Genomic DNA, 16,639 nt, shown 5'->3' with positions numbered 1-16,639 from the left:
CCTCAAATGTAAAAACCATGCACTACAATTCATCAATGGAAATACACATGTATGAAAATGAAAAAGAGTGACTGAACAGCACACAAGATGGAAGAAAAAAATTATTAAGGAAAATATGGAGAAAATAAACAACAATATTTTACCCTAAGATAATTCTTTAGCAAGGTTAAAAAACATTTTTTTAACCCCGATTGCTTCTCATGTTTGAATTTTATTTAGATATTTTTGTTTGAAATTTTTATTTTGAAAAATGTATTTTTTAATATCAAACTATTTTCTGTCTTTGTAATTGCAATCTGACTTTTGCTTAATGCTTGTTTTTAGCAGTGATTACAAAAAGAAGCGTTTGTCTGAGCATAACTAAGCTTGGAAAGCCTTAAAGTTTTTTKTTTTTTTTTCCTTCCCCTAGGGCCATCTGATTCTGGTGTGCCAGGACATAATAGTAAAACCCCTAGTGAATGTTCTGATGAACTGATGCGTAATCACATAGTAGCAGAGCAGGTGTTTAGCACAATTCTTCTTGCTTATAGCACACATCACAGTGCTTACAAATCTGATGTTCTAAACAAAGATTATTAACTTTACTGGATTTTTTTTTTCATAGTACGCTGTAATAATCTCAAAGTAATTATCCTAGTCGTCGTTTTGTATAGATCTACTGGTAAACATTTTGCAATATAAACAAGAGTGAGTACTGGTGCTTATTCAACAGGTAAAACTTCATTTCTTCATGCTTCCTGCTTTGAGTTCTATGAGACCTTAAGTCCCATTACCAGCACACATTCCCAGGAAAAAAATAAATATTAAAATATTTTTAAATCCCCAGAGAATTTATCCTCAGTAAAGTTAACCAGTGATAACTGCATTCTGCCTATAAACTCCTCTTTATTCCAAACTGTCAATGTGGCTCACCTARAAGAGAAGTTTGTTTTTTTCTTTATTGTGCAAAATAATTTCTATATCATTTATGAGATTCCTTGGGGACTTTACTGGCTGAAAAGCAAAATACATAAAATCAAGATTTTACATATTCTCCTCTCCACCTGCCCTTAGAGAAAAGGAGGAGGAAAGGAGAAGTCTTTAATAAATAGGGCTAGTAGAAATACTTTTTATGTGTGCATCCCAGCTGCTTGAACAGTTACATTTCTTGAGCAAGGCTCTCCTTATTTCAAGTAGCACAATCCTCAAATATACATATTCATACGTTGATTTTAACTTCCCATGGAATGTTTAATTGAGGCATATTATTTCATAGATATAATGCATGATGCCACTCATAAACCTATACAGAAATTCTACATAGCAGATTTCAAGTATTTATCCATCTTGCAGAAAGAATCAGAAGTATATACAGATGCTATTTAAAGAGTTGAAATACCATCTTTCAACAAAATTTTGCTGCTTTCATTTTGTATATGCATTTAATTTTATCTGGAAACTTTCTGACGTTAGAAATAGAACAACTGTAGTTTCTCATTATGTTCGCTGCCAAAATCTATGCTTGGTTGCTCAACTAAAGACCTTATATTGCTAATTACTACCACATGCCCATAATCCAAGCAAAGGAAAACTTATTGGTTCTGACAGCCCATTCTCTCAACACTGAATTCCAAATGAAAACCTAAATTTTGGCCAAACATAACATTTCATCAATCTTGTTTTACTGACTGCAAAAGCAACATCAAACGAAGGGTGCTAATGGCTTTTTACTGCGCAGTTCCCAAGCTTAGCTTCTCTGATGAAAGATCCACATGAGCAAAGGATTTCTTTAAAGCTCTTAGAAATTAATATTTGAATGAGAAAACAATGCATAAAGTAAACTGAACAGTCTTTGTGCTGATGACAGAGCTGAGTTTTAACCAACAAGTTACATGGGCAGCAGAGATCAGCAGRAAAAAAAAAAGCATTGAAGACAGTGAACAAAAACAAACGGATAGTGTGTATAAATAAAGCCAAAAAAATAAAGTGAGAAAATAAAATGAAGCACGCCCCAAAGCTAGCAGGAAGCCTGTGATCCGGGTTGAGGCTTTCAGGATGTGGAGTTCTGACTGAAGATCAGGACCAAGTTTAGAGACATCTGAGCAATGCTGGGTACTAGTGACAAAGTGGAAGGGGAGACWAAGTCTCTGTATGTAAAATGATTTTTGTTAGGCCTATTCTCCATAACCCACTTAGAGCCTCAAAAACAGAAATTAACATGAGTTCTGTGCCTAAAATATTTCTGTCTTTGAGGAAGCCACTATGAATATAAATATGAAATTGAGCCTGACTCTACCGGAAATAAACATTTCAGGAAGTTACTGCTCTCTCCTAGAAATACATTAAAATGAAGGTATTTTTTAATCTAGTTAAGTCAATTATGATGTAAGTTTTCATCACTAGTCCTTTCAATAAGAAAAATAACTTGGGATATTAAAGAGTACATTAAAAATACAAGTATTGAAGAAGTCATAATTGTTTGARTATTATTGAACAGCCAATCACGTGAGATACAATTAAATGCAAATCTTTGATTTATCCACCTGCTGATGTAAAYCTGTACTCTAGAATTAGCTCTGTGGGGCATTTAACCATTCCTGCCTCACTAAGAGGAGAAACAATTGATAAAATCATATCAACATCTATAAAACGATGATAGCATAGATGATGGTTTGAAAGCAACAAAATGAAAAACACATTTCTGAGAAAGGACAATTAGTTAGATATGTTGTTTGGAGTCTCCTTCTCTATGGAAAGGACTTAAATGACTCATATATTAGGGCCAATAGATCTCTATCAGCAAATGGCATAGTGATATGTAATAAAGGAAAGGGCAGGAACACTAACATGCGTCCAAGCATGTTTAGTTTAAGACAATATTACAGAAGATCTAGATTCTGGCGATGCTAGAAAGAACTGGTTTTAACTTGGTCAAGAAAACTGTAAGTCTTTCTGTACCAATAAAATGAGCTAATATGAACAAATTGGACTAATGAAATCCAACCATTACTACCAGCCAAAATGAATATTTTTTTATGTCCATTTAGTACTATGTTGATATTAAAACTAGAATTTGCTCTTCTTGGGCTATATTGTCCAGGATTTGTGGGATAATCACTTTAAAATTTTTTCTTAGATCCTAAAAACTTGTTTTAAAATATGTKTTAAAAATTGAAATTAAGTCTATAAGAGCTACATAGGATCTGAATATGCCATTTGGACAACAAAAAATTAGTATCACTCTTCTGATGTACTCACTGTAAGGGCATAACATGTACAACATAAAACTCATCTTGTACTCTAGTAAACCCAGTTTTGTAAAGAACTGAGTTATTTCAGTCATATGAATTATCATTGCAATGTAGCTGAGAGATGACCGTATGATAAACCAAAGTCCAAAGCTATGAAGTGATATGAAAACCTTGATCTAGAAATTACCTGCATATGCAATTGCAGAATTATTTACTTGTTGTGTCAATTTAGCCCTAAYGGTATTCAGATTGTCTTGAAGCAGGGACAAACTGTTGTGACTTGTACCATAGCATGGCCCAGGTCTCTAACCATAGTGTGACAACTCTTCAGGGGTAATATCTGATGTCACAGCGCACAGTGTTTTAAGCTGTGAGTCAGCTATTACCACCTTCATGGGCTGTTTTAACGTCACACAACCACACCTGGTCTTTTTTGACTTACTTTCTGCCTCGGGTTGAGTTAAAAGTCCCGCCGTATTTCTTCCGATTAAGGATGAGAGCAGCAATTTCTGGCACGTAGCGAGCAAACATTGCCTACATGCATGAAACAAAAACACAAAAAAAAAAAAAAAAAGAAAATGGCATGCAGAGAGTGTTCTACTGCAGCAGAGGCAGCAGAGCCTCTTGGGATACTTACTTTCTTCCACTAACCGCACTATAGGAACCACCATATTTCTTGCGGTTTCCTATTAACTCTATGATTTCAGGGACGTAGCTGGCAAACATGGCCTAAGAAGAAGATAGGAGACAGAAGAAAAGACTAAAAAGACAGGCCAAAGAAAGGGGGATGATGAATATTTTCAGAAGATATATATCTTTAAGATCTGAAAATGCAAAAGAATTTGATCTATGAAGGTATTTAAAAAGAAAATTTTAAAAATGCAAAAGTAAGTTCTTATAAAACAAAACAAGAGGGTTCAATGTAAAAGTTGGTCTTGGAAAAGATGCACACCTAGTAAAATAAGGAAATGGTCAAAACACAAAAAATAGGCACACAGAACAAGAACAAAATTAATTCAATCTAATTGTAAAATAAAGTTGTGTCTAATTCTTCTTTCAGAGGGAAGGGAAAAAAACAACTATCCAACTCCACAGAAAAAAAAAAAAAAAAAAGAAAACAAGTATTATTAATACTTTAACATTTCTATTTTAAAAGACAGACTTTTTCCCCCATGGTTAAGATTCAAAGAAGGCAAAAACAAGATGGAATGAGGGGTTTTCCCCCTCCCATCAAGAAACAAAATGGTGTCACACTTCCCCTCCATTCCTCCCTCCTCCCAAAAAAAAAAGAGGAAAAAAAAAACTTTTTCAAAAGTTTGTTTTTTAAGTTTTGGAATAACACATGATAGATAAAGGATAATAAGGAGAAAATAATTCTTTTTTCTGCCATGTTTTGTCCAACAAACATCTTCCTTGCAGCTGGATGCTTTGAAGAGCTACTGCCAGTTGACATGGTCTGTGCATTCATATGTCAACAATCATGATAGGAATGAATATGTATTTGCTATATATATTCGTGTATATATATATATATACATATATATATATATTTGTGTATATATATATATATGTGTGTGTCTGCATGTATGCACATGTATGTTCGATTTATCATTCAAAATACTTATTATATACATATCACCTTTGTAAGGTGGAGGTATTTAAGAAATCAATATACGGGGTGAATATAGCAGTACATAAGTGTCCGTATATGCACAACATTGTGAATGGTCTGTAAAGCACTTAACCTTGTATAGCGAAAATATTAAACTATTGTTTTAAAAAATAATATGGCTGCAGATGCTGTAACATTATTAGCAATGATAACAAGAAACTCAACGTAAGACAATTAGTAAGCTCGGTGTTGTGCATACAGAAGACAAAACACTTGCCTGACATACAAGGATATTTGTTGACCTAAAAGGATATTTGTTGACATACAAGGATGCTGGTCATGGCCATGCTTCATATGATTAACTGTGAGTTCAAGTTRTGGTATATGACATGAAAAGATGTTTGAGGTTAAAGATAACATAGTTTGTCAACATTGTCATCATCTGGATAAGGCAAGCTGCTCTTTAAGGCAGTCCAAAGCCACAGTGTTTGTTGGAATTCGGGAAGGAACACAAAAGGGTGGGTAAGACTCTTGAAACCGCAAACTGCCTTGAAATATCAGTAACATCCTCAAAAATGCACTACCACTACTGACACTTATAAGTAAACTAGAACTAACATTTCAAGTGAAAATGCTAAGACAGTTCAAGTATTCACATGCACTATTTAAATAGATTAGAAAAATTCTAATTGTAGTAAATCACAAATGTGRCAAGGTCCAGCAAAATGTTTAACTATACAAAAAGTATGGAGTATACTAATTCACATTTAATAAGCCTAATATTAKTATTGATTTAATTACAACTATGATTCTATATAGGATGAAGTAGAAGGTAAAAATGCATATGATGATGATAAAGAGCTTTTACCAATCCCCCAAGGATGAAGAAGACCATGAAAAGGCGACCAAGAGTTGTTTTTGCATAAACATCTCCATAACCAACAGTGGACATAGTAACCATTAGTAAATAAACACATTCCCAATATGTAAGCGGTTGGTTATTTTGGAAATTTTCCCATGGATCCCCTGAGTTCTCCACCTACAATGTACAAGAAAACACAGAATGAATTAATAAAGGAGTATCATAAATTAACCGTATCGATGTTATTTGTTTAACTTATCCAGCATACTCAATATCCTTTCCTGTATTTTTATCTGAACCAATATAGGACATAATTCTGTCCCAATTATAGCCTTACAGTTATTACAACTCACAAATTTCAAATGAAAACTACTTTCATTCACTACTAGAAAATATAACTCACAAAAGAAGCCAGATAGGTTCAATTTATTCCAACTTCTTCCACTCACTTTCAGTGTGAATCTTACTTCAAATGAAATTTTACTGGTTTATGTTTTCCTTTTAAAATATTAAGTGGTTATTAATGAGATTAGTGACATGTTAAGAAGCTGGCTACTATATATCTAGGTTTTAAATTTATCTCTAGGAAAGGAGCATATCCTCCATTATAGAGTTAATCCTACAATAAAAATATTGAAGCTATAGCAGTCCTAAAATAGAAAAGAAAATCTTACACTCAAAAAACACATATACTGTAAGAAAGAGCATTAGCTTCCTCCAATGAAATTAAAAACAAAAAAAAAAAGAAAACAAAACATTTGTTCAACGTCAAAATCTAGGAAAAAAATAAATAAATATAACAATAAATCACTAAATTTATTTTTCCCACAATAAAAATCCTATAGGTTATTATTGTGAAGAACAGCACCGAATAACACATGTGAACTCTGAATTTCATCTCATGTATCTGAATGYAGTTAAGGATAATTCAAGTGAAGTTAATTAAATTATACTGGATTAACAATAATACCATAGAAACTGTAATATTATTCAAAAACCACTGCTGAAGAGCTCTTTACCACTAACATTCTGGTATTTTCTTGTTTTTATGTTGATTATAAAACATACTTAAAGGATGAATGCTTAAGTAGATTAATTATATTAATATTTAACCATACTTAACAAATATATTTAATTTGACTGAATTTATTTTAAGACATTCTTATGCATTGCTTAAAGTTTTTGCTTTCTGCTTCAGGCAATACTTCAATGGATGTGTCAGCTCTCCACTATGCCAGGGAAAATACTCTTAAAATTTCATGGAWTATGCCTCAAGAGACTRGAAAGCTTGTAGAAACGATGCACTCAATAAGGAGAACAAGGTCCTGCTAAACTGGGCAACTGATTTTGTGTTGATGTTGAAGCAGGAGAAGGGGAAAAGAGGTAATACTAAACGCAGCCCGTCCCCWACCATCACTTTATACCACAGCTATTGTGTTAGTGTCCTGTACTAGGACAATCAATCCTTTCAGTTCACAAGGTCATCTTTACTGAATATTTTGCCAGTAAACTGGCAATTAATAAATAAATATGTATTTGTTTATTGGTAAAGAAGTTCCATTTTCTCCATAAAAATATCTGTAGGCTACTCAAAACACAATTCACGTTAATGCAATCAGATACTATTAGGTAAAATTGTATAAAATGTGCAAAACAGAATCATGTTATCAGCACCTGAAAAAAAAATCTGAAGTTTTTAAATTACAAAAAAAAAAAAAAAAAAAAAAAAAAAAAAAAAAAAAAAGATAATCTATGAGAATGTTACTCTGAATATTAATAATAATTTCATTACTTCTAGTAGAAATGCAAAATTGTTTTTTTCTGGCAAAATCACTCATTTCCCAGGCCATCATGAACATTTCACACTCTGAGAACTCCTGTCACGTTGGGTTTGGATAGTTCTTGAGGAAACATTGCCATCTACTGGGAATGTGCAATCATTGAAGAAGTTGCTTGAGTTAAGTCTAAAACAGATTTTACTACCGCCAAACATAAACATAAGGGTTAATGATGTGGATATCAGAATTAGTTTTGAGTAGAAGACTGAAAATTCAGACAGCTGTGATTTTTTTTTTCTCTCTGTAGATGTGTTAAGGGATTATCTGGAGCAAGGTAATTTGAGGTAATAAAGTAGCTTGGAGAGCAGATGATCCATTGAAAAAAAAAAAAGAAAAAGAAAAAAGAAATATTTTCAAATATACTTACCAAATGTATGAACCCAGCTGCTGTCAGCCATGTGCTGATAAATATAGAGCACAGATTCACAAGCTTGATGGAATTACTGTAAGAGAAAAAAAAAAAATTAAAAAAAAAATGAGAAGGGACATATACCAGATTGTTTTCTAGACATCATTGATGTATTACACCTTCGTAATATGTATCCACACAACTGAAAGAGCAAGATGATAATCTCTGAAATCTCTGAATAAGGTTTTTGATATATAAAAAAGCACAACCTACAACCTATGGAAAATCTCCATCATTTCATCTTTTCCCAGTTTGCTTTTGCCTCATTTAGATATTTTGAAAGAACTATCACATGGAGTTAAAGAGCAGCAATCTAGAGAAAGTTTCCATACATTTAAGAGCAGAAAAACTCAATGGAAAGAGAGAAATGGAAACCTAAACTACATTTAGGTACTCATATTCAAATAAGTGAAAAACAGTTACTCTTCATTCCAAAATAATTTGGTTTCCTCTGAGTTTCTTTCACCCTGAGTTCATCCAGAAAATGCCACGCGTAAGAAACTGCAGAAAAGATGCAAGTAAAGCTTGTTCAGTGCATCCTACAAAAATCAGTAAAATTGGAAAAACTATGAAGGATTTTCAACAAATAAAAATAAAATGAAGCCTATGTATTTCTGATGTCTGAATGATCTTACCAGCTTCTGGATCTTTATTGAAATTTGATCTGTCTTTCTTTGAAGAGCACGTTTCTGAGAGAGTATGATACCTTTGAAAATTCACAATTWTTCCTAAAGCAACATGCTCAAAAGAGAAGACCAAGGTACAATTTCCATGCAAATTACTTAAGCAAAATAGTTTCCTCAAGAAATATCACATCAAAACTTTAGTAGCCAAGGTACTGATATCCCTGCTGGTGAAATCAAAGCTTGCCTCCTGCAAGACAACCCACACTCTGGTATATCCGAAGGATCAATGGATATAGCTATGGAGTAAACAAAAATGAGATGATAACCAGACCAGTAGACTCATATTCCCTTTTAACTATGTAACATGAAAAACAATGCTAGTACAAGGGCATTGTTTTTCACTGAGCTACAAATAGAGGGTCTCCAGCAGCTTGATGCTGCTCTGTGCACCWTGGCACTACTCCTTCACTGCTATTGCCCTCCAAATGAGGTCAGCTCCAACCTTAGAATCAGAATTAACATTRTTCCAGAAAACATAATCAGTGCCAAATTAACATAATCAGTGTCAGAAATCCCCACACTTTTGCCGGGTATCCTRCAAAAGTATCCTGCAAGACGTATGCACAAAACGAGCACAGCAATTAGAACAGTATTCATGCACAAATTAGCTATCTGCGTTGAAGTATGCAGAAGACATATATATATATAWATATATAAAATACAGATGTGTGTGTGTATATTTAGATACAAAATATATAAATGTAAGTATGTAAGATGTCCCAGGAAAACAAGTTATCTTCAAGCAAGTTTAGTGGATCTAATTTCTAAGGCAACATGAAAAGTAGTGATATTCAAGTTCTTTTTTTTTAATTTTGATTTTTCCCCACTGGTTCTATACAAAACTTTATGTTTACTCACAAAGCAAATAATTTAATCGTGACAAGATCTAAAGACTAGAAATATAATTTAGTAAAATATATACTCATGTATGAACTACAAGAACTTCTTCTAGTGAGACATGGAGAATTAACTTACATGCTTAATTAGAAGCAAGCATTAGCTTATTTCATACTACATTTTTCAAAAATGCTTAAGATAGCTTATGACTTTAGAAGGATATATAAAAAATCTGATTGTGGAACAATTGGAATTTGAATAAAAATTCATAACTCAATAACAGCAGTTTTGCAGTAATACAATTAATATTCTGTTCATAAATACTTTCAGAACAATAAAAGTGCATAAATTTCTAAAAGTTGAGAAGTGACCTTGGAAAGTCAATCAGACATCAGCTTCATTAAAAAAAAAAAAAAAAAAAAAAGAATCAAGAAAACTAAGAGTTACAGTTAATGAAATGGGCATCTACGGGAACTAGGAAAAGATAATATAAGATAATGTATAATATTTGTCTGTAATAATTACTATACTCATTATTAAGATGTTAAACCAGCCATTCTGCAGTTAGTTAATGTTGACGCACATTAAGAAATGTTCCCTATCTCTCTCTCTCTAAAGTTGATATTTGATTAACATTCGTTGGTGATGTCATTCAGCTATAGCCTTCATATTAAACAAAATTATAGCATTCATGCTAATGGAAAGCTCCATTATGAAAGGCTGATTATCGTCCTTCACTTCAATTTGGGACAGGAGAAACTCCTGATGCTACAAAGTGTCTTTTGGTCATCTATTACTAATAATACAAGAAAATGACAACAGTCATTAACAATAGACTCTTTACATGGCTTATTAGGTGCATTTTATTTTTGGAGGTTCATTAAAAATTGTACCTTATCTGTCCTCTAAGCAACTGTCTTGTATTTCTGCCAGAGTCTAAATATAGATGAAGGATTAGTCACAAACATTTTCCTGCTCTCTAAGCTCTTTCCAGCATCTGTGTAAAATCCCTTACTGTGAGCACTGTCTAAGTCCCTGTAGTTTTATTGAAATGTATTAGAAAACAGTAAAGGCGAGAAAACATAATCAAACATTGCACAATTTATTCTATTTTCTATAATACAAGAAAAAATATTCTGAATAACTTGTACTTAATATCAAATTCGGGAAACAAATAGATTTTTGCTATAAGCTTATAGCAGGTTGCTGTAGAACTCTGCTTTGCCTTAAAGGTTCTCTTCAAATACACTTAATTTTGCAGACATTTTAAAAATGATCTAACATCCCCACATTATTGTAGAAGGGCTAGAAATTAGAAGGTACTGGTCTGCTCTCTGTCTCTATTTGTATTTATCTTCTTCTCCCTTTGGTTTCTATTGCCTTGAATGGCCCTTCTGTCCACCCTGTGAATGGGATTTCTTCCTCTAATCCTTATATCTCAATCACTACTTCCAGCAGTAATTTAAATTTAGAAGTTAGGGTAAACTCTATATTGAGGTGGCGGGAAAGGAGGACAGAATTTATTCTTTTACTAGAGTACCAAATATTGAAAAAAACACATCAGTGTTCTTCATACTTTGCCAGTTTCTCATCTTCTCAGTAGATACTGACAATTAAYACAAAGTGCACTGTACTGTGCCTATAGTGGAATTTGTTCCATATTTCTTCTTGTATGAATAGAATCACTGAATCTTTAAGGTTGGAAGGGACATTTAGTCATGATCTAGTCCATCCCCCTGCACATGTAGAGTCACCTAGAGCAYGTGGCACATGACTGCATTTAAGAGGGCTTTGAAGATCTCCAGAGGAGGAGACTCCACAACCTCTCTGGGCAGCCTGTTCCAGGGTTCCATCACTCTCACTGTCAAGAAATTTTTCCTTAACTTCCTGTGAAACTTTCAGTGCTTCAGTTTGTGGCCATTTCCTCTTGTCCTGTTGGTGGCCACCACTGAAAAGAGGCCAGCCCCCTCCTCCTCACTCCTTCCCATGAGGTATTTAGAGACACCGATCAGGTCCCTCCTCAGCCTTCTCTTCCTCAGGCTGAACAGGCCCAGCTCCCTCAGCCTTTCCTCACAGGGCAGATGTTCCAAGCCCTGATCATCCATGTAGCCCTAAATACATGCAACTTCAAACAGATTACTTTATTTTGGCATATTTTTTGAATAAAATGGTGATAACTATCTCTATTAAGAGAATTATTTCATTATTTCAATTTCAGTGTTAGGTATTACATTTCAGAACTAGTAATAAAATACTGAATATTGCTATTTCAGTTCAGCGATTCAGGCTCTGTCTAGAATCCTTAAATTTTCAAATTTACAACAATGTTAAAGAAATCATTAAAACTTCAGATGTGTATTGCAAYAAATGCTAAACTTTCTTAATACTTGACATTTTTAACCATCCCCAAGCAAAATTACATCTATTATGTTTAAATGACTGTTTGAAAACATAAAAGACAAAATAATTATTAAAGCTAAACAGCGRTCAATACCACCGTTTTGAAATATGTCCAGAATTCAGTGAAGTGCATTTCATTTAAACTGATTTTTTTCTTCTTTTCTCACTCTTGTAGAACTGCTAAAGATTGTCCTTTAACCACAACTGCTTAGCACCTTGATGTTTTTCTTAGAAATATGAATAATGAAGTCGAAACTCTCAGTAAAACATTACTTTGCTACTGGAGCAGCAAACCAGACCCACCACACAGAACCTCCATGCTAAATAGATTTTGTTCATGATAATACTTGGGATGCTGAAAGTACAAATATATCTCACTAGTTGTATCATTTTTTAGAAGTCAAATTCAAAAAAGACAATTAATAAAAAACTGGGATGCTTATATATTGTCGTTTGACCCATTCATTTTAGAAAATAAGAATTTCTGTACATCGATAGTATTCCAAATTATTTACTTCATTTCAACTGTATTAAGATATGTGAAAGAGCAGATGTGTCTGCCTATTCCTGGATTAGGAACAAGGATAGACATTCAAAATCATTTGGAGTCACTGATGGTTTTTAGATTAAATAAATATTGCAGTGACAAACTGCTAGGGGGTCAACCAGCTCAGTAAAACTGACATGCCGCCATGGAAGGAAGCTCTGCTTTAAATGTTTCTTAATAACCAGAATTTGGGATTTATGGATGCTAACATATTCACATAAATTACAATATCTAATCTGGGAAAAAAATTTGACACCAGACAAATACTATTTGAACAAACTGGTCAATTTTGGATATGCCAGTTTTGAATAATATGAATGTAGTTAATACAGTATCTCTTCATTTACAGATCTGGATAATCACACTGTTGAAGATTTGTAACATTTATCCAAAATTATTTGAGTTTGTGGGAATCTTCCACTGACTACTAGGACATGGTGAGGTGGGTTTTTTTTTTTTTTTTTTTTTTTTTTTGCTATTAAATCAATGTAGATTTATCAGATACTATAACCATCTGTGAAATTATTCTCCTTCCTTACTGAACTGATAGTATTCTAAATTCTTGGGTTGTATATTTCCTACACGTTCATAACATAATTTCTGACAAGAACTGCCCATATTTTCAAAAATAAGAGTTTACAGCAAGGAGAAGAGCTTTAAAATTGAGAGTTGAAGGAAACAGCTGTATACCACAAGTCTATATACTTCTCAAGAATCTATTTGCTCTTCACTCACAATTAATGTAGCAAATACAATTACTAGCATATAAAGTCCTCACGCATATATCTTCACCTGGGGAACAGAAGAGATGTAGGGAGAYAGAGTGAAATATTTTAGAACTGAGTTCACAGTAATTGAAAAAATAAATATCAGAAATTACCAGATATCAGAAAATATCAGATATTAGGTTCAATGCTTCAGCTGCAGTATTTTAGTAAATGACAGGAGACAAAACCTCTGCAACTGTGAGCCAAATATTTTTTTTCAAGCCGTTCCAAGTGAAGTACTTGTAACAACTGCAGCCCCTCCTGCTTCTCCTCCATAAACACCACGTAGACTCAGTGAAAGAAAGGAAGTAACCTAGAGTGTTTTAGATATTATTTTAAGGGAATACTAATGATAATGAATGCAATACAAAGATAGGTGAGTGTAAAATTAGTTTTTAATATGTTTTTCATGTGTGAAGAAGGATGATCTGTTCAAATAGACTGAAATAGAGCCACTATGATTATTTCTTAAAATGCTTTTTAGCTGTAATTCGCTGAGTGAATTTCAATTTCTGTTTTTTTTCCAGTGCAAGCATATTGACAGGTAATGCAGGAAGAAAGAATATTTAATCATTGTGGAATTCTGTATTTCATTCCGTACTCTGTATCACTCTGATATGTCAGGTGTAAAAATCTATCAAGTAAAATATCTCCTCATCATATGAATGCTTATATAAATCTTTCATTAGCAGAAAAAGGTTTAAAGATAGTAAATGTTCTTCTAAGGAAAGTAAAACATACATTAATAGAACCAAAGACCTAAATCATTCATGTTCTATCACTATTGCAACTACTCAGAACATAAGGAAAGGGCACGCAAGACTTACCTTGTTTTAAGAATATTCAGAAACTGCAAAATTTCTGAAAACTGTATCAGTCTAAGGGCTCTTAAAAATCTTAAACCTGCATACAAAAAAAAAAAAAAGAAAGAAAAAAAATTAGCTCTACTACAGAATAATCCAGATTATAGAACATTGAATTCATAAGGACTGCAATAAATGAAATCAACGTAAGTATCACACAAATTATCAAATACCTTTGCAGCATTCTTCCATACTTAAAGGTTCAAAGATCCTGATTGGGTCTTTTTCAAATTATTTTCAAATTCTTTCTTTAATACCTGAACTACCCTACCAGAAAGTCTTAAACTGTGTAGGAAGCAATGGAAGGAGACAAATGAATAGAAAGCTAAGGGGAGAAAACCCTACTGAGGTTCAGTGGCAGTACTAGTACACATGTCCTCTTCCAGACTGTTAARAGTGCCTGCAGATCTGAAACTCCTCATTTCTCCAAGTTCCCACTTGGCTTAATAAAAAATAACAGATTATGGTCAGAAGACCTCATAACCTGGCTAAACTAGACTGTGAATATGCCTGATTAGATTGGTAAATCTTAATGACGTAAAAAGTTTTTTATTATAATACTCCTTATCTTCACCCTCGTTTTCAAAACCTTAGGCAGAAGAACTGAAGCACACATGCCATCTCAAAAATTACAAATTTAATATAACCTTTCCACAAAGCTAAAACTATAGCTCCAGATTACACACTGGTTACTATAGACACAAATACTTTTATAAAGATTTTGTATTTAAACCAGGTTGCCTGAATAGCAGTTTTGCAGATAATAGCAAAGCCAGCCAGTCTTACAGCAGGAGAGGAAATAGATAGTGTGTACTCAAGAGAAAATACCTTAAAAGATTAAGGCTTAAATTATTAAGAGATACTTATGCTGATATTAAATAATTTTGCTGCAGATCTTCAGCATATGAATAAAGGTACACTGTGTATTATRCCTATATGCAGCTTATAAAATTAAATGAAAGGCTTTGAGGATAATTTTTAGTAGACAGCAGAGCCAAGTTACTTAAAATTGCATAACTTGGTATTGTAACTATTAGGCTTAGCTCCAGGGCAGCATATGTTCTCTTTCTTTCTATTTTACTCATTTTTGATGCTGTAAAACTTTTTATTTCTAGAGACTTAAGAGACTTCTAGAGACTTTTTATTTCTAGAGACTTTATTTCTAGAGACTGATCCCAGCAAACCTATACATGTGCACAACTCAGTGGAGTTCAGAGGTTTTCTTCATTAGCAGAGATGCTGTTATCTGGCAAGATGCTTTTTTGAACAAGGGCTTAATTTCCACAATATTCTAGGAAATCTCTTAAACAATATTTTTATTCCTGTTAAGACTTATAAAAAGCCTGAACGAAGTAGAAAATTACTCCTGCCTGTATGCCAAATGGATATAAAGTTTATTTTTTTTAATTAYTGACTCCTTGGAGAATTCTAAGAATTATTTACTTAAAAAGTGGATGTGGTACCTAGGAAACAAAGCAAGAAATTGATGCTTAATTCTAAACTTCACATCCCTTAGCAAATAAAAGATGAACATTCAGGATTATAGTTTTCAAACTGAGAGAAACGTCTCTGTACTCAGCTTCCAGTGGTTCTCACGATTTGTACTTATTCCCTTTCAAAAGGCAAGTAGGGTAGGGACGGAGCAGAAGTCTACCAGCCATACTGACTTTTCTCAGCTCTGTTCCATCCAGCCACATCACTCAATCCACACCCTAGGAACTTTTCCGAAAACCATCATTATGAAGAAATACCTTATTTCAAACAAATTACATGGCATTTGAGATAAGCTAATGGAGGAGAGAAGACTGTTACTTGTTGCAATGATTAAAAAAAAAAACTGGGGAAGAAACACATCTCAAAATAAGACCTCTATTACCAAACACTAACAATGCTTAAGGTATGCTTTAAGTTCTGAGACACCAAATGACACACCAAAGAGAAGGTGGTTTTTATGTATTTGCTGAAGATGAAAATCATTACAGACTGAATTCCACGTTTGCTACTGCCTGTATTACTTTAAAAAAAAAATTCCTAGAGAGACTTTTGGTATGCAGGTAGCCAGCTTTCTTGATCTACAAACAGAATGCCATGTATAGGAACACCTTCTAACCTCTGTATCCTGTCTGGGAGATCCTTTATGCAACTGTGATTTACAGTTAAAGCACAGAAAGGGTCAAATTTCGATCTTCGGAAACCTCAGTGTATTACCTGCTCAGTATGGTTCAAATATGGAGAATAAAAATGAGATGAAAATTACAGTTACAYATATCCTGATGGCAATGAACCCCTTTCAGCATTCCACCATTTCYAAGACCTGAACAATTTTGATATTAGTTTTCTTTACCTGTGCTCTTTTATAGGATTTTCTGACTTGCAAATATTGAGAGTTCCATTATACTAGCAGCAATAGAGAATTCCATAGGAATTTGTTTCTATGTAGCTTATAGCAGCAAGATATTACAAGGTGTATGTCTCTATGAAAATACATTAGGAAAAGGTAGATCTTCTACATGAGATACCAAAAACTTCAGAGATTATTACCATGATTTTATCTGATGCTATTTCTTCATAGTTTATAGATACTACAG

General features: G+C 33.3%; 1 protein-coding gene across 1 annotated transcript in view; it reads right to left on the bottom strand.

Annotated features, from left to right (window-relative positions):
• Positions 1–16,639, bottom strand: part of KCNMA1 (potassium calcium-activated channel subfamily M alpha 1) — a 202,435-nt gene that overhangs the window by 141,345 nt on the left and 44,451 nt on the right. Inside the window, exons 4-7 of the mRNA XM_026044145.1 lie at positions 14,016–14,091; positions 7,910–7,985; positions 5,711–5,881; positions 3,868–3,959 (exon numbers count right to left, since the gene is read on the bottom strand). Of these exons, the coding sequence (XP_025899930.1) occupies positions 3,868–3,959; positions 5,711–5,881; positions 7,910–7,985; positions 14,016–14,091 (415 nt within the window). The remainder of the gene's footprint in view (positions 1–3,867; positions 3,960–5,710; positions 5,882–7,909; positions 7,986–14,015; positions 14,092–16,639) is intronic.

The sequence above is a fragment of the Nothoprocta perdicaria genome, unplaced genomic scaffold, assembly GCF_003342845.1.
Source record: "Nothoprocta perdicaria isolate Ctin4 unplaced genomic scaffold, notPer1 scaffold_105, whole genome shotgun sequence".
Classification (NCBI taxonomy): Eukaryota; Metazoa; Chordata; class Aves; order Tinamiformes; family Tinamidae; genus Nothoprocta; species Nothoprocta perdicaria.
Note: the sequence above shows the minus strand (reverse complement) of the source record. Positions and strands in the feature narration are given on the sequence as shown.